Raw genomic sequence first — 19152 nt, forward strand, 5'->3', positions numbered from 1 at the left:
ACTTTTGTATTAGTGCAGGTCTCATATAAAATATATATATATATATATATATATGTGTGTGTGTGTGTGTAAGCTGAACTGGATTTAATTCCAGAACTATTTTCTATTCTGTCACGGTTGGTAATACACTAAGTCAGTGAACTACACTAAGCTGTTCAAGGCGTAAGATCAGATGTAAGTGATTAGTCTGCATTTCCTTTTTTAAGTTGTAAAGGCAACATGAAAGCTCAGACAGAGAGCTCCAGTATTTATTTAATATCTGGGAGAGTTCAGGACCTGAATACCCACAGCATCATGATTATAACAGACCGCATTGCCCAGACTTTACTGTTGTTTTTCACTGCAGCATCCTGCATACTGTCCAGTAAAGATGGACTTATTTTGACCAGTTCAGTGTGCTGCTTCTTGGGCATGTGGATTGTTAGTGAGATTTCTGACACACCAAAGAATCATGGTATGCAAATGAGGTCACGGTTTCCAGCTGTGGGCGGGGCCAGAGCCAGTTCCTAACCATTCACGTTTGGTTTACAGTAAATCTACTAGAATGCATGAGGTACAGGAGTTGTGGAGGCTTCCCCATCATGGAGGACAGGAAAGGGGAGGTGAGGGAAAGTGCGGTTTCGTTTTGCGTAAACCTGACAGGTGAGGTGAGATGTCCACAGCACCCTGTCTGTATAAATGGAACAGAACTCAGCATGGTTCAGCATCCCTTCTGCATCGTGGCCGAAGAACTTTGAGAGGAGACGTCTGCAGGTGAGCCAGACACCGTCCATGCACACATCACACCAGACCTCACTTCAGCGTCCCACTGCATGCTCAGAGCGCTCTTCTCTTCTGCACTGATGATGATGATGATGATGATGATGGCGTTGAAGTCGTTCATGTGGCATCTGTTGAATGTGAAGTATGTATGGAGAGAGGTTCAAAATAGCAGAAATGTGCATATGTTTTTGTTAATCAATACAACCTATCGAGGACAGACTCAAAACTCATCGGTTATGCACATCAAAACCTTAGAACGGTGTTCCTGTGCGTATCATCTCACCCATGTCTTTTTATAACTAACGTCCACTTACAGATCTGAAATATTTCTACTCTTCAAGACTACACAGTTCCCACCAACATGACGTGGATCCGAACCTTCTTGACCGTCAGCTGTTTGCTGCCCCTGCTGGAGGCACAGCAGCAGTGCACACAGCACATCCGCTGGGGGAGTCTCCTCCAGGCCTTGATGAGCATGGTACACACTCACCTCTCTACACCAGTGGCTCCTCCGCTCTGTGGGCCACGCCGCTGATCATGCAGGCTCCAGTTCTTCTTCTTGATTGTGTGTGTGTGTGTGTGTGTGTGTGTGTGTGTGTGTGTGTGTGTGCTCCGCAGGGCAGTGGCATATCGGAGGGGTGTGTTCAACACTACAACAAAGACAGCCTGTGTGATCCAGCACATATGCTGAATCAGGTAGTGGATAACAGCAGTTGTCTGGTAAACTTGGAGTTCATTTTGGGACAACTTGCTCATGGATTCACTGTTCATGTTTCCATGTGAACAGGTGGAGCTGAATGCCGAGCTTCTGGTTGATATCATGAAAAAGACTGAATCCATTTACAGGAAAAACCCAAGCCCTCAAGACTTCATTCAGGGGCTTCAACACACCTGCCATATTCTAACACCCTGCGTAAGTAGTACCTGTGTTGTATGGTTACACTTTCATACTGATCACTAGCAGAACTCCATTACAGTAAGGACTGTGGTTTGGTGTTATGGATCAACAGCAGTATTGTGTTACAGTAATGATTGTGGTTTGGTGTTATGGATCAACAGGAGTTCTATGTTACAGTAATGATTGTGGTTTGGTGTTACAGATCAAAAGGAGCACTATGTTACAGTAATGATTATGGTTTGGTGTTACAGATCAACAGGAGTACTGTGATACAGTAATGATTGTGGTTTGGTGTTACAGATCAAAAGTAGTACTATGTTACAGTAATGATTGTAATGTTTCTTTCAGGCTCCCCACCCACATCATGCTGGCCATGAGTCTGTAGCTACATGCTTCAATAAACTGGAGAGTTTTATTCATCAGAAAATGGTACGTCCTTTGACTTTAGCCTATAAATCAGCATGAATTAAAGCACCAAGTGTAAAGATTCTCAGATGTCTCTCTCTTTCTGAAGATTATAAGCTGTCTATCTCTTTGTGTCTGAGACAGATCTGTCTTTCTCTCTGTGGATAAGTTTTCTCTCCCTTTGCAGAGACTTTCAGATGTCTCTCTCTGCAAAAACTTTCACCTGTCTCGTTCTCTGTGGATATTGTGCATTGTCTCACTCTCTTTGTGTGGAGACCTTCAGCTATCTCTCTCTGTGGAGATTATACATTCTCTCCCTCTGTTGAGACTTTCAGCTGTCTCTCGGTGGATACTGTGCATTGTGTCTCTCTCTGTGAAGACTTTCAACTGTCTCTCTTTGGATTTTCAGTCTCACACGAGCTGTGCATGGGAGATAGTCAATGTGACTGTGCGGGAGCTCCTTCAACGGCTGGAGAAGAGAACCTTCAGGAGACACCACTGAGAAGATCGGCTTTATTTTTTATCTGTGTCCCTTTATCAATGTATTTACATGGATTCAACTTGAATATTTAATCATAATCAAATATTAAATAGCTTGTGGAATAATAATAACAAATAAAATATGATTTATTAAACACTTGTTGCATCATCCCAGTGTGGTCACTCCACAGGCATTTTTAACTTACACCCTAGAATTCAAACTGGAGCAGCTTCATGAACTGGTTTGGCATAATAATTCCAAACCATAAACTTTTACACAAACCCTCAGCAATCTGGTATAAAAGCTCTTACCCAAACACTCAAACTTTAACATATCTTGTCTTGATTAATTGTTCATTTAAAAATATTCTTAGATTTTCTGAGAGAAAACGTACACAATGAAAAAAATATACATGGGAATTAGCAGTTTAAATTGAAAATAAAAATGCAATGAAAAGGCTTTACTCCCACCATGTGGACGTTATGAGAACTGCAGGGATTAGATATTACCAAGAGAGTTAGTGACGAAGATGTTTTATTACATGGCTTCTTTTAATAAAAAAAAAACTCTCACAAAATACAAATAACCGTTTGAACCTCAAGTGCTTCATCCTTGTCTTTACCATTATTAAACTCAACCAGGCTACCAGTTTCCAACTATTCTTGGCCAATTTGAAATGAAAATGACCCCATATGTATTTGAAAATATCTGATGACTCTAAATCATCTGTAGCAGAAATGTGTTGCTCCACAATGTATTTCTGTGTATTTCAGATTTGAAAAATATTGTGAATCATTCTGACCCTGAAAGAATGTCCTGAATCACTCAAACCTGAGATAATGTCCTGAATCACTCGGACCCTGAGAGAATGTCCTGAATCACTCAAACCTGAGATAATGTCCTGAATCACTTGGACCCTGAGAGAATGTCCTGAATCACTCGGACCCTGAGATAATGTCCTGAATCACTCAAACCTGAGATAATGTCCTGAATCACTTGGACCCTGAGAGAATGTCCTGAATAACTCGGACCCTGAGATAATGTCCTGAATCACTCAAACCCTGAGATAATGTCCTGTATCACTCTTCATGTCCTGCAAGAATCAGTCCTCAGCTTAACATTCTCTGACAGTTTTGGGAAAGTCCAGAGGTCTCCATTGTGATGAAAATCTCTCGCTTCCTTTCTGTGATGAGAATCAAATTCCTTTTCTGTATTCAATATGTGAAACAATTTATCGAATTTTGTTCTTGAAGTGCAAAGAAAAGGTATATTACTTAACATGACCAGGTGTATTACGACCAGGGTTAGGAAGAGTGGCATAATTGACATCTGTGGAAGGCGGTACCCTACGGTAGTCAGACATCTTCAGAATGATTCAGAAATTAATTCTGCAAGGAACTCTGGTGGAGCACACAGCTGGTCTCCAGGGCCCCGGAGGAAGACACACGTAAGACCCACTGCAATGAACCTGAAAGGTAGTCAGAAACATACACAATACACAATTATAGAGACAAACCAGACTTTCTAGTCTTTCTGTTTCTTTTTTTATTTGGAAATTTGATATTTTTTGTGGAATACCATGTTCATCAAAATTCTTTCACAGAACAGATTTTTCGGTATGGAGTTGTTTGAAATCATAGATTTCCTCTCAGCTAACCTGCATAAAACACATAATGTGATCCAGGAGTGAGGGCACTGCACACTCCTGCCTGGATACTCACTGAATCAGTCCTGGCTGAATCAGTCCTACTTGAATCAGTCCTACTTGAATCAGTCCTGGCTGAATCAGTCCTACCTGAATCAGTTTTGGCTGAATCAGTCCTGGTTGAATCAACCCTGGCTGAATCAGTCCTACTTGAATCCGTCCTGGCTGAATCAACCTTGTTGAGTCAGTCCTCAGTGAACGAGCCCTCATTGAGAAAAAGACACTGAAAGTGCACTGGACAGCACTTTCCACTTCTGGGTAGAAACAGCCCCTTGCAACCAAAGCTCCTTTAAGCCTCTCATTCTGCGCAGCTGAGCAATGATTTACCAGCTGGCTTGTTCTCTTCAAGACCTCCCCTGCGGCCCGAGCTCTGAAGCTGATTCTCGTCAGCACGGACATGGCAGTGATATTTTTTTTCAGTGCAGCCTCTTCAACCTCTTCTCACGGTGAGAACACTAGAGTGCAGTGGTGTGTTGCCACCAAGTGGTGTTTGCTACCACCGAAGCCATGTGTACCGTTACACTCATACCTGTGTAAACCACTCTGAGCAGTTTGTTGTTTTTAGGCCTAGGGGCACTAATACCTCAATGCACCACTGAAGTCTTCTGATCATCACGTCAGTAGTTTTAAAGTTCAATCGAGGTAGTTTAAACGTATGAAGGTATTGAGAGTGAATGCCCTGGTGGACACTAGCCAATCACATGCTTATGTTTCTTATTTTCTGCAGTTATGTCTCTTATTTTTGCATTCAGGCATCTCACAACAGCTGTCAACAAAGTACTGCGATTAGACAACAGAGTTTAGGTTAAATGGAGGAATAGAGCCAGCTGCTTGTCCATCTGTGCAGCCATTATGCTTTTCTGGAGGTGTAATAAAACCCTGAGGTGTTTTCGTAAATGACTGCACACATGTGGACTGCAGTATGCAACCGTTAGCAGGCTAATTGATTCAGTTCAGTGTAGGCCTAACAACCTATTAAAAATGGAGGCAATTGCAAACATAAATTATGTGAATGCATTAACCCACTTGTGGAAATTCAATCTGGTGTTTTGTATTTAATCTAATGTAATCCGCTGCAACTGCCATATGAAAATCAGCAAGGAAAGTAAAGCAGACCATTGTGTGAGAGTGAAGTAGCCGTCATGTGAAAGTGAAGTATTGGGTGAAAGCCATGTTGTTTCTGTCAATAACTTCAGTTCCAACTGTGATGATTTATGAAGCAAACAAAAAAGAATTATTGCAACACAAGAATTATAAACAGGAGCTGGAGGTCATGTGGTACTGGAGACAATTCTTGTCAGAGGATCATAAGTTGGAGCTCCACTGGTTGGGATTAAGATTAGGGATTTAGATTAGACAACATGGAAGGTTTAGAGGCAGAGCAACTGAGGTGTGAGCTCTCTCTAAACAAGAGGTGGCGCTGAGAGGATCACAGCCATTTAGCGTTATTGGCAAAAAACGTGAGAAAAAACAGCAGCCATCAGTTGTCAGTTAAAGAGACAGGTGCACCTGACATTGCCACACTGAACAGAACCGCCAGTGCTTTGCTAATGAGATGGGAAAGTCATTACTGACAGGGAAGTGTTTGGCAGTTGATACAGTAGACTAATCCGGGAGAGCTGACGTGTACCCTGGGAGGGAAACCGAAGAGTCTCCTTGACAGATCATTGGCCACCAGGGGGTGTGGGGGGGTGTGGAAGCAGAGTTTCACATAACCGCCCTGACAGGAAACTTACCTGCACCACTGACTATCATCATGTCACCACTGACAGGTGACATAGGAAGAGTGTCTGTGAGAGATAGACAGAGAGAGAGAGAAAGAGGGAGAGAGAGAGAGAGAGAGAGAGAGAGAGAGAACATTCTAATTCAATATCTGACAGAGAAGATCATGTTTTATTCTCTACTTTGATGCAAATGGCAGCCTTGTGTCAAAAATATCTTGTAAGGTTGCTATTGACTCCCACATTCTGGTAATGGTCATAATTGAATCATTACCTCAGCATGAAATTCTTAGTACAATACACTAGTACAAATCACTAGTACAATACACTAGTACAATACACTAGTACAATACACTAAGTGCCTGCAGGTACATTATGACTGAAGCAGTTTTTATTCGCATATGAGAGCAAAGGAGCTAGAGATTGTTACTGGGCCTTCATTCGCAGTATTCTATTGGAGTTCAACTAAGGAGCCTCTATATACACCCTGAAAGAGAGTTTACAGTTTGCACCAAAAAGCATTTGATATACATGATTTCACTGTTGCACTTTTAGCACCTTTGTGCAGCAGATGTAATCAAAGCTCTTTCACGACGCTGTTTCATTCACACGCACACAGAACACGTAGGCCTGACATTTTAAAGCCAAACACGAGAAGACGCCACGGGCTTTACAGCAAATGAATTCAGTCGTGTTCACACTGCGCACTATCACTCCACACTAAACCAAGAAGGGCAGGTTATGGGTCTCATTGAGGGAATGTTGAATGATGAAGATATCAATGTTAAATTCAAATCAAAGTGGATGCGCGATTTCCAAAGAGGCTTATGATGATGTTCTTCTGGATTCTATGGGCTCTGGGGAATCTATGGGCTGGAATCTATGGTCATTGGAGGTTTGGCATGGAAGGGAATGTGTGATAGAAGTCCTGGCATCACCCAGGATGTGGAGAGCATCCATTCTGTAAAGGAAAAGGCTTTTCCTTGAGAACATCCAAGCGTTTCTTCTAAAAGTGCATATTTTATTCATATATTATTATTATGTATGTGTATGTGCGTGTATGTGTGTGTGTGTATGTGTGTGTGTGGGTGTGTGTGTGTGTGTGTGTGTGTGTGTTTTTTCAACTTATTTATTCAATGGATTCATCTCGGCTCTATGAGATGTTACTGTGTCTGTGTGTGTGTGTGTGTGTGTGTGTGTGTGTGTGTGTGTGTGTGTGTGTGTGTGTTCCCATACGAGGATAGGGTTGTATGCAACAAAAGTAACAGTGGTTGGCAAACAAATCCACAAGCTACAATAACTTGGACTCACTGGGTCAGTGACCCGATCGTCATCCTTGTGTCCAGCCATCATCTATATCACGTCCATCCTGACGTTTACACAGGTGAGCACAGCCTGCCTTGGTGTTCACAGCACTCACAACGCACTCACAACGCACTCACAATGCACTCACAATGCTGTTATATTCCATTTCTTCAAGGATGCTGTGTAGCGTCCCTCATCGACCCACATGCGGTTCTGAGTCCTCCAGACAGTCCAGGGTTGGTCGCAGCCATTTGGGTTGATCCCTCTCTGTCTGCTGGGCTGCCTGGCTGCTCCATTGCTTGAGCCTTCTGGTGTCACTGGCCCTGACAAGAAGCCACTCCTGGTGCTAAGAGGCTTATGGGTAACAGAGTGCACACGGGGCTGGTGCCGGGTGTCATTGTCTTGTTTTGGCCACTCGGCTTGCGTAGTGGGAGTTCTGTGAGGGGGGGTGGGGGGGGTGTGGGGTCAGGGTGCTGGAGTGGTTTAACTACACCCAGTCACTATCCTGCAGGTCTCATTTAGGATGGGCGTACTCAGCGGTGCTCAGCAGGAGAAAAACTGAGCTAATGCTGTTGTTGGCATGGGTGGACATGGGTGGACATGGGTGGACATGGATGGGCTTCTCACTTGGAGCTTGTTGCTGTAGTAAGCTGTTTCTAGAGGAGACTTTGGCTCTTATCTTCTTAACGTGCTCTCTAGAGCTCAGGGTGCAGTCTAAGGTTACTCCCAGGTAAACAGGATTCCGGTTGTTTTCTAGCCTAATGGTGATAATTTATAGGTATATTTAAAATCCTGTTTTGCAGATGTGGGTCTTCTCAGGAATGGGTGCAGTTGTTTTTGTAGATAGTATGTTGACATGTCTGTGAGGTCTTTTTTCCTTTTGTTCTGAATATATGAACCTGCTGCATCCTTCTGGTGGGGGCTGATTGTTGGTGTACACATTAAAGACTAGCGCTGCCAAGACACTGCCCTGTGTGTAAGATTTGGCTCGCGGACTACACCACCAGCCACCACTAGAGGGAGCCAATATTCTAATCCAGCCTAATTATCCTGGATGAGCTGCGCCTGCCTTTTTGGCTTTATATAGGCTGACTTCTCGTCAACTCATTGCTGAGTCTTTTCATGAGTGTTCTTGTGTCACAGTCCAGCTGCTGTTGGTATCTTGTTTAGTGGGAAATTCTTTCCCATAATCCTCCTTTCACTCCTGGGATTCCATTTCCCACTTCCTCCAGTTTTCTCTCCCATCTTTGGCCACCCTCAAGTTTTCAATTCGCTACCTCCCTTTTTTAAGGTTTTTGTTTAGGGAAGTTCTTTTTGTTGTTTATTCTCTCAGTACTTGAAATAGTTTTACTATCCGCGTTCTACTAGCACAGTGTTTTTGTTTGCCACCCTCTCAGACACCTAGCACTGGTTGGCCAGCCAGCTCAGTAACATCCTAGGGTTTTTCCCCTCTGTTGACAACCCCCCACATTACACTGTGGCGGTCCATTAATCTGATGGAACCATCTGCTTTTCTTGATATTCAGTGTGATGTAGAACATCCGCTTGCTCAGTAAGCATCTGACTACACTACATAGTTTAGCCTCGCCTGTCATGTTGTATAGGTATAGGTTGGCAGTGTTGTGCAGTGTCATCGGCTGCTTTCAGAACAGCAAAAGCAGTGGTGGATATAAGCTTCTCTTGATATCTGCCTTCAGTGTGTTGGGTTAGGTTCAGCAGTCCTGTGCATGATTTTCCATGTGTCATACAGCCCCGTCTCCAGAACCACATTTCACAGCAACCCTAACTGGTTTACCTGGCAAGGTGATGGTAGATGGTGGCAACTTTCCTCCAGTATGTTGGGATGTGCTGGTTCTGTAGGCATATGTTAAACATATTCAGAAGCCATAGTTTTGGTGACTGGGCCTAGCAGGGTTATCATCTCAGTCATTAGGGCATCAGGACCTGCTATTTTGCCAAGCATCATGGTACCAAATCCTACTTCAAACTCTTCCATGGTGAAAGGCTTGGTTAGTATTGACATTCTCTTGGCTTCCTAGGATGCTTTTGGAGTGATGGACCTTTAGACCTATTAATTTCCCATTGGCTCCCAACCTGGTTTGGTGTAATGTCCAGTATGTGTGGCAGTAGGATCTTGTCTCCAAGTAGTTTGCTGATGGTGGACCAGGACTTTTGCTGGTCTCTATAAGGCAGCTCCCCAGTATCCATGTGTCTTTGTTGACAGGTATTTAATGTTCCATACCCTCTCTATAACATTCACATAGCCTTGCAGCCATCAGTTGAAGCAGCATCTAAACTTCAGATATAGTTATAGCAGATATTAACATTGAGATCAGACAATCTTGTGTCTTTGGGAGCAGTTTCGGTACTGCTTTATTTATATTTAGGGCATTTAGCTGGTGTTCTTATCCAGAGCAGCTTACAAAGTGCACACTAGTGATCACTAGGGGGCCGTGGTACCATAGCCTAGTGCCAGGGGAGCAGTTGGGTTAAGTGTTTTGCTCAAGGGCACTTCAGTCATGGCCTAGGGCCTGGGAATCAAACCCACAACTCTCCAGTCACCAGACCAGTTCCCTAACCACCAGACCATGACTGCTTTATAATGATTGAGATTGGCTGGTGTTGTGTCTTTGAGAGGGGTTTCAGTACTGCTTTCTTGGTCAGGCGCCCGGGGAGCAATTGGGGTTAGGTGCCTTGCTCAAGGGCACCTCAGTCATGGCCTCAGGTCTGGGAATCGAACCCACGACCCTTCAGTCACAAGACCAGTTCCCTACCACCAGGCCATGACTGCCCCATGACTGAAGCACGGGTTTGAGTTGTAACCTCTTTTAAGATAAGATAAGATAAATCTTTATTGTCATTGCCACTTTTCCAGTGGCTGCTGTTACAGTAGAGGACTGTGGGCCTTTAGCATTGTATATTAACTCCTACTGTGTGTTTTCCATCTAGCTTGATGGTTTGCCTTTACTGTCAGTAGAATTATAGCCCCACATTTCTACTTTCTGCATTTGGATGGTAAGTTGGGACAAACAAAATGGCTGCCAGGTAATGAGAAGTGATGGAGATCTCTGTCATGCAGATAGTAATAGTCTGCCAATTTTGGCTGGTTGCTCAATGGGCCCAAGTGGGTCTCCTGCAGGCAGATGATGTCAGACCCATTACAGTGGCTAGCACATCAGCCTTTGTTGTAGTATTTCCTTCAATAGTAATTGAAACCACTACTAGCACTGGCATTGTGGCTCACCGTGTTATGAAGACAGACTATGAAGATTTTATGAGTTTACAAAATCAGGAAAAGGGGTCAGTAGTAGTCAATTGGTTATTGGTGTCAAACTGTGAGAAAAGGCAGAGGACTTTCTTTGAGTGGGCGACTAAAAACCCACAGCTGAGGAAACATACCAACCTCATTCTGCTTGTTTAATCAAAGATGTGAAAATCTCACCTGCCATTTCATGTTTCCAAAGAAAGAAATAAAACAATACCAATTAAAATAAGAAAACCCACAGCTTTACTTTTGTACTGACACCTAGACTTAAGGTCGTAACAGGAAATGTGAAAAATGTGTCCAGACAAACATGAGGTGGAAATAAAGACAGTGCACAAGTGTCTACAACATGTACAAAAGGCCACAGAGGTGGTGTACAAATGTACAAGTATCTACAACATATATAGAAGACAATGTGACACTGGATTATATAATGTCAGAAGTGGCCCAGGCCAAAATAATAAACCAACCTATGAAAGAGATAAAAGACCCAGACTAAAAATACACTAAAAAATGAACTGTTACAATAAGAATTGTTACAATATAGACTGCTGCAGGCTTTACTGTTATAGACAGTAAATACTATTACATACATTAAAGACTCTCATATACAGTAAAGTTTGTTTCACACAGTAGACTACTGCTGTACCCTGGTTTCATTATATATGATTCAAGACTGCATTATCCAATAAACACACAGACCTAACAACCAACTTAACAGCAACATCTAATAGACATGCATAACAACAATATGCTAACATCAAAAATTTAAAGGTATCTGCAGGTCGTCATGTCACAGGCTCCACACGGTCATATGCTATTATGGGGAAAAATGCACAAGAGCAGGTTTACTGTTGTGTAATGGCAGCACTAAGCATGTTTAATATAACCAATTTTGAATATATTTACAGTAAACAAATATAATACAGTACACACCCTCAGTGTAGTGTAGCACTCCATTTGACTAGCAAAATGTTTCTCCTAACACTTTAGATTATATAGATAATAATTTCCTAAAATAAGAATGAAAGGCTACATTCTTCTCATTCCTCTCATCTTTAAACATTTCTGTAAAAGCAAATGCAGCCATGAACCAGACACGACCGTCTGGCCACTATATTGAGCCTAAGATCAGTGGCCTGTTTGTCTATGTCTGTGTATGATAACGTTTGCACTGGAACACTCTCTTATGGTCCTCCCTCCTCCCCGCGTGTGAATATAAATGCCCTAAATGTGACGAGTGCGTCAGCAGGTATGCCATCACATCTCCTCTCGCGCACGTTTACTGAGTGAAGAGAAAGGTTTCCCCTTCAGAGTCTCCCTCGCCCCCTGCTGGCGATCTAAGGTACCGTCACGCAACACCCCCACTTAGCAGCAAATAGTACTATACCGGTACGGTTCCAGTCTCAAATACATTAAACGTAAAAATGGAGCACATGTATCTCAGGAGCCTCAAATATGGGAAATACGTGTAAGAATAAAAAAAAGAATTGGCCCCTTACATGAACACACTCTGACCCCTCTGACCTAGACAGGTTTGCTGTTATTTTGGACGGGTTGATTCCCTAAAAGTTAATTATGTTCGCCTTGACATGCGGTATTTGTTGTCATTATTTTGCCTTTATTTTAGGAACTTTTTTTTCTGTAGAAAGCTTATCTTGTATATTTTGATCTATTAACCTCTAGAAAGTCATAACAAGCAAGTCCACACGTGTGACTTTTTTGTCCTTAATTTTAATTGTTAAAGTATTTATTACATTTCTCTAATTTCTTAAATCATTTTCACTGTTCATTTCACTTCATTTTAATATGACAAATATAGCCGCAAGTGGTGATTCCAGGTTCACAGGTATGGGCCCTATAGGGCCTAAAGAGCCAATGGGACCAAGGGGCTGTTGAGCAAACGATTTGCCTTTGATATTAATGCCTGAAAAGTACTTTTAAATATCATGCCTACTTAATAGGCATATGAGGTTTATTCAGATTCTATAACTAAATGACATGCTGATATTAGCTTTGTGTGTATGTGCGTGTTTGTGTGGTGTTCATGTAAGCACTACTTTTCAGTCAGTTCTTATCTTTGGCTAATATTACAGTGACAAAATGCCATGCCGGTGTGACTCTGTATCGCTTCTCCGACTCTGATATTGGATTTGCCCATAATAAATCTCGCTCCTCTCCACGCATGCGTACCACTCATTCACGCGCCGCACAATAAAAAAATATGCAGATCGTAAATCTGAATCATACAATACCTACGTGTCTGTATTGTGCATAGCTAGCTATGACCTTTGCTTTAGTTGCTTTAGTTATGTTTTGACAGGGATTTTTGTAGGAACTAGATTTGCATTTTTCTAAAGAAATATGAGTGCCGAACTCTTGCAGTTATTGTTGCTGCGTGAAATGCAGTGGGGAACAGAATAAGAAGTAGAGCTGCTTGGTGTCAACTCTGGATTATTATTTTATTTTATCTCTCAGTTTCGGCTTGAATAAATCAAATTCCATCCCTCCACATAAAATGTATATATAAATAAAATCATCTGAAACTGGTTTTCTGGTTTTGGAAAACACGATTTAAGATCCTGATTTATTTTACTCATTTTATAAGGCTTAAACCAGTCTGAACGGTTTGGGGGAAACTTATAGCCACCTGCTGGCCTGACCGGGTTTAGCAATATTTTAATGCGTTTCTACGGGTAATACTTATGAATGAAGTTACTCTTCATTCTTTCCCAGGTACGTGGCATTAGATTCTTAACATGGATAGTATCGTTCTCAAAATTTCACTCTGAATGTACAAACATTAGAGTGTTCTTACATATATTAAGATGGATGCTTTCTCTTGTGGCCTTACAGATAGTATTGCAATGGTACTTGCATTTTGTGGAATATGATTTATATTTTTAATCATTCATACTTTTATTTAATGATTGAGACAAGATCTTAACAAATTAGTTGATAATATTTAACCATTAGTCATACCCAACAAACTAATGAATAATTAAGCAGTAGAAAAAGAAAAATAAATGTTATAATGTGAGGTTTTCTCCTATTTATTTTGGGTTGCATTACGACCAAAAACAGTGACACACGCATTGGCAGAAAGCTTTAAATTCTTTAATGAACTATGCTCATTTCATTCTGGTCGACCTAACTGTGTACTTGAAAGATAATGTTTCGATGTTATGATATGACAGTGGGTTTTACTCATTTCAGAAAACCTGTTTCTGCATCAGATATCTTGGATGTCTGAGATCTTATGCTTAGATTTGGAGTTGGCCCTAAATATCTTGGTTTAAAACAATGAAAAATTAAGCTTTTTCTGTAAACATTAATCCTAGTAGATGAAGCAAGGTCTTTCGAAAAGATGTAATCCACTTTCATACACGCTGAAGCGAACTTCTTGTCCCGCCCACATCATCAACATACGCGGAAGCGTCCTCCCTTCATAAATTCAATTGGTCAAACAAATTAAAAGTATACGCGTCCTGGCAAATCATTGGATACAATCTACAGTCGGTCAAGTCATGCAAATGAGAGCGTTCTGGGGAACCTGAGTAGGGGACGTGCCAGGACGCGCACGGATACCAGCGGGTGCAGCGGACAGGAAAGGGGGCCGACACTGTCCCTCAACCGGCACAATTTTATAACGTTTAATTTATTTATTTTTGCGTCTCGCTTTACTGTGATCGTTACAGACCGAACATGGCGCAGCCTGATAACAAGAAATTTTTCGAGAATCTCAGCGGAGCGGGTAAAGCCATCGCTGTTCTGACGAGCGGAGGTGATGCTCAAGGTACCGTGACTCGTGTGTGTGAGAATGTTCCCGTGACATTGTGAACCTCGCATGGCTCCTTAGAGGGCAAACCTGTACTGATCGGCTCAATAAGATGAAAATACAAAGCCCCAGTCGCATCGGGAAATGAAAGCTCTAAGTCTAATTCAACACGGATGTAGTCGCCAAGGACAGACAAAATGATTAAATATCTATATTTTGCTGCGTGGAGCCAGCAGGCAGGTTGATTGGTGGCCAGGTAAAAACAGCCTACTGCCGCAGGTCTAGGTATTTCATTCAGTGACATGTTAGATAGATCCTTCAGTGGATTGCATAATCTTTCATAAGGCATCTTCCAGTGTCATTTCTCATGCCTTGGTGTGTGGTTCAGTAGATGTCCTAGTCTATACCCGGTTTATCTTAATACAATTGAAGAGCGCCTAAGGCGTATTTAAATCCTCATAGGTGACTGCATTGCGGAGACCGGTCGCTTCCATGTGACCATCACGTCGCTCCTCGTATGTTTTCTTTACTTCCATCGCCCGTCGTGTATGAAACACCGCGTTTCTGGTTTTAAAGTTTATCCGGCTTTTTGCCGATCACTTTCAGTATGTCTCTCAAGCAACCAGGAAGTTGTTGAGCTGCTGATTGTCGATTATAAAAGCACACGCAGTGTTTCCATTGGCATCTCTGAAAGCGACCGGCACTTTTTCTGTAACCGGCGGGCACATTGGAAGGGGAAGCGAATTGACTCCATCATTGGGGGATGCCCGCTGGTGCCCGTAAATCATCTGAGAGGAGGCCTACGTGAGGAGCGGCAGTGCGCTCGGAGCGCTCAGCGCGCGACCTCAGAGGAAACACAGTCATGCGCGCTCTCGGTTTATCGTGAACGCGTAGTTGCGCATCACCGTCACCGTCCGGGAGAACGACGTCGGAGTAGCTCTGCCAGTTCCTTTTGGCATAGTTTACTTTTTTCTTGTTGAATACACACTTGTGTGTTCTACAATTGGCAGATACCCGACTGGGTAAGACTGCTGGTCGAGTGATGTTCTGTTATAAAATGTAAATTGTTATAAAATACAGGCAAAATCTGAGTTGGCACGAAGGGCTTTTTGCAGTCGCCTGAACCACTTTAAATTTTATTTATTTGGTCACACACAATTTCACTCATAAACAAAATAGACTAATATTGAATTTATAATTGTAACAACACAACAATGTACGAATATGTTTTACCATCTACACCTTTTTAAGTTACTTGTAAATTAACACAGTTCTGGCGTGTAGTGACACTTGGCACGTGCAGAGCAAGTCAGAAAGCTCACCAGAGTGCTAACGCTCATTGAACCAATCAGCGATCAGACTACAAGAAATGCAGCAATATACTTAGGACAATATACGTTTGAATATTACCATCACAATATATGTGCTGATTATATAACTAGCAATATTTATTTATATCCCTGAGAACTTGACAGATGTAGACAACAAGACCATACAGGGTTCTGTCCCTGTCCTACAAGTCCAGACAGGGTTTGGTCCCTGCCTTACAGGACCAGACGGGGCTAGTTTCCTACCCTACAGGACCATGTTCAGTCCCAGCTCTGCAGGACTAGATTGGGTTCAGTCCCTGCCCTACAGAACCAGACATGGTTCAGTCCCTGTCCTAAAGAACCATACATGGTCCAGTCCCTGCCGTACAGGACCAGGTTGGGTTCAGTCACTGCTTTACAGAACCACACATGGTTTGTTCCCTGTCCTACAAGACCAGACTGGTTTTGGTCACTGCCCTACAGGACCAGACATGGTCCGATCCCTGTTCTACAAGACCAGACTGGTTTTGGTCCCTGCCCTACAGAACCAGGTGTGATTCGGTCCCTGCCCTACAGAACCAGACTGGTTTTGGTCCCTGCCCTACAGAAGCTAGTTGGGTTCGGTCCCTGCCCTACAGAACCAAGTTGAGTAACATCAGGCCCTACCTTCTCCTTTTGCTCAGGTCATCAAGGCCTGTTTATTAGCAGTAACAGTGGCAGCTGATAGCCAAGTATAGTAATGTTGCACTGGGGTCATTGGTGCACCTTAATGTGACCTTTCGACCAACCAAAACATGTAAGATGGGGGGTCAGAATTGGGGTGGCCGTGTTGACCTGGAGCACTTGGGGGATGGTGACATGAAGGAAAGTTCTCGGTCTCAGGAGCAGCATCTCCTTTCAGTGTGAGCTCAGAACCTAGACATGACCCAGTGCAGAGAGCATGACACACACACACACACACACACACACACACCCTCTGATCCAAAACCAGGAGCTGCCTGGTTTTTTTCCATCCAACATTTAGTTATCCTAAAATGGGGAAAATCATGTGTAACCAGATCCATCCGGCGTTTTTTTTTATTTTTTATTCTATGCTTATGTAACTGCAGCAGAAGCAATAATGGGTCCCATAGACAGGCTGTGTGTCAGTTCTGTGAGAAAGGGTTATTATTAGGTTTCATATTCAGGCTGTTTTTTTCCAAATAGCCTGAATAGCAGTTAGCTTTAGTTTTGGTCATGGTACATACGGCTCCTCAGCACATTTGAGCAGCTTTAGGAATGAGAACCCTGAACTCTGCAGCCCCAGTGACTGTGGCCGATATTTCTGCTCTCTGTGCTCAGTCTGAAACTGTGTTTATTGGAGGAGTGAAACTGTGATGGCGGTCCAGTGCTAATGTTTTGTGTTGGATTGCCTTCAGGTGTTGCCTAGTAACATGAAGCCACATCATCTAGTGTTTCAGTGTTAGTCAGTTTGGCAGGCAGTATGTAGCCAGGCAGTATATTAGCAGGTCTCCATTTTACCAGGCATTTCTGCTTTGTGTTCAGGATAACTTCCCCAAATGGCTCTAAATGACAGGCTGGCTCCTCCCACATTGTCTTACACTAAGTTTTACTAAAAAAGGAAGCAAGGAAAGGAGAGCAGAGATACTGGATAAAAGACGCATGTCCACTATATCAGCACACACACACACACACACACACACACACACACACACACACACACACACACATATACCCCTACATCCACTTAAATATATACATACCCCCATTTTAGCTCAAACACACCCATATAAACTCAGACAAACCCACATACACACACACACTGAAATACACACACATACCCTCAAATCCATCAAACAAAGGAACCACAACCACATTCTGTATGAGTGTCTGGATGAGAAATAATGAAACCTTTAAGTAGTGTGATTAAGAAAATGCCAAGTGTAGTTCTGCCTGTATAGTGGGCCTCACCGTGTAGAATGACTACAGGAAGTGGCGGGGCTTCACTGTTCAGGAAGAGGCGGGGCTTCACTGTTCAGAAAGAAGCGGGGCTTCACTGTTCAGGAAGAGGCGGGGCTTCACTGTTCAGGAAGAGGCGGGGCTTCACTGTTCAGGAAGAGGCGGGGCTTCACTGTTCAGGAAGTGGCGGGGCTTCACTGTTCATGAAGAGGCGGGGCTTCACTGTTCATGAAGAGGTGGGGCTTCACTGTTCAGGAAGAGGTGGGGCTTCACTGTTCAGGAAGAGGCGGGGCTTCACTGTTCAGGAAGTGGCGGGGCTTCACTGTTCAGAAAGAGGCTGGACCTCACTGTTCAGGAAGAGGCGGGGCTTCACTGTTCAGGAAGAGGCGGGGCTTCACTGTTCAGGAAGAGGCGGGGCTTCACTGTTCAGGAAGTGGCGGGGCTTCACTGTTCAGAAAGAGGCTGGACCTCACTGTTCAGGAAGAGGCGGGGCTTCACTGTTCAGGAAGAGGCGGGGCTTCACTGTTCAGGAAGAGGCGGGGCTTCACTGTTCAGGAAGTGGTGGGGCTTCACTGTTCAGGGAGAGGCAGGGCTTCACTGTTCAGGGAGAGGTGGGGTCCTTACTGTTCAGAGAGAGGTGGGGCTCCACTGCTGAGGGAGAGGTTGGGTCCTCACTGCTCACTGTTCTCCTTATGTTGTGTTTGTGTTTGTGTTGTGTGAGCAGGGATGAATGCTGCCGTCCGGGCTGTGGTGCGGATGGGAATCTACGTAGGAGCCAAAGTCTACTTCATTCATGAGGTGAGTTTTGCTTGATAACACAGAACTGGCAGGAGTGATGCTACAGTGGACCATATCGGTGCAGTGGGTCTGTAGGCTAAAACAGTTAACCAGGGCAGTGCAGTGGGGCTGTAGGCTAAAATAGTGAACCAGGGCAGTGCAGTGAGGCTGTATGCTAATACAGTTAACCAGGGCAGTGCAGTGGGGCTGTAGGCTAAAATAGTGAACCAGGGCAGTGCAGTGAGGCTGTATGCTAATACAGTTAACCAGGGCAGTGCAGTGAGGCTGTATGCTAATACAGTTAACCAGGGCAGTGCAGTGGGGCTGTAGGTTAATACAGTTAACCAGGGCAGTGCAGTGGGGCTGTAGGTTAATACAACGAACCAGGGCAGTGCAGTATAACTGTGCACTGTGAGCAGTGTGAGCTCTGATGATGCCTCTGCACTGTGTGTACTGCACTGCTGAAGGACGTGCTGGTGTGAGCAGTGGGCATATCTAGCCCTACTAATGATGGTTCTCTCCTTCATATGCAGTGAATTTAGGTAATATATTGGACCAAACATGGTAAATATTTATTTTGTTTGTCCATCCTTATGTTTTATTATGAAATGTAAAACATTTTCACAGATCAGGCCTATAATTTTGGGAGAATAGTGTGTAAGTATCCTGCTGGAGGGCAGGTGGTATTTCCTGAAGCCCTCGGTCCAGCTGCTGAGGGTGTGGAGGTTTGCTCACGGCTGTGCTAATGTTGCCTTCCACTGTCGTCATGCTGAGCTGTCTGACGTG

The 19152-nt window shown here is 43.5% G+C and overlaps 2 protein-coding genes across 7 annotated transcripts in view; both read left to right on the plus strand.

Moving 5' to 3' along the window:
* The first annotated feature begins 682 nt into the window (after nucleotides 1-682).
* ifnu (class II cytokine, IFN-u) lies at nucleotides 683-2581 on the plus strand. The gene is made up of 6 exons (XM_076970131.1): nucleotides 683-753; nucleotides 1079-1240; nucleotides 1381-1458; nucleotides 1550-1675; nucleotides 2009-2089; nucleotides 2475-2581. Exons 2-6 carry the CDS (start codon nucleotides 1124-1126, stop codon nucleotides 2565-2567), a joined length of 495 nt encoding a protein of 164 aa, XP_076826246.1. The 5' UTR covers nucleotides 683-753; nucleotides 1079-1123; the 3' UTR covers nucleotides 2568-2581.
* An 11508-nt stretch (nucleotides 2582-14089) lies between these two features.
* Nucleotides 14090-19152, plus strand: part of pfkpa (phosphofructokinase, platelet a) — a 23847-nt gene continuing 18784 nt past the window's right edge. For 4 of the 6 annotated variants that reach the window (XM_076971087.1, XM_076971089.1, XM_076971085.1 and 1 more), the window contains exons 1-2: nucleotides 14090-14338; nucleotides 18314-18387. In XM_076971087.1, the coding sequence (XP_076827202.1) occupies nucleotides 14248-14338; nucleotides 18314-18387 (165 nt within the window). In that variant the 5' untranslated portion in view covers nucleotides 14090-14247. The remainder of the gene's footprint in view (nucleotides 14339-18313; nucleotides 18388-19152) is intronic. The other 2 variants (XM_076971086.1, XM_076971084.1) reach the window with 1 other exon arrangement.

Source organism: Brachyhypopomus gauderio, chromosome 13, assembly GCF_052324685.1.
Source record: "Brachyhypopomus gauderio isolate BG-103 chromosome 13, BGAUD_0.2, whole genome shotgun sequence".
Classification (NCBI taxonomy): domain Eukaryota; kingdom Metazoa; phylum Chordata; class Actinopteri; order Gymnotiformes; family Hypopomidae; genus Brachyhypopomus; species Brachyhypopomus gauderio.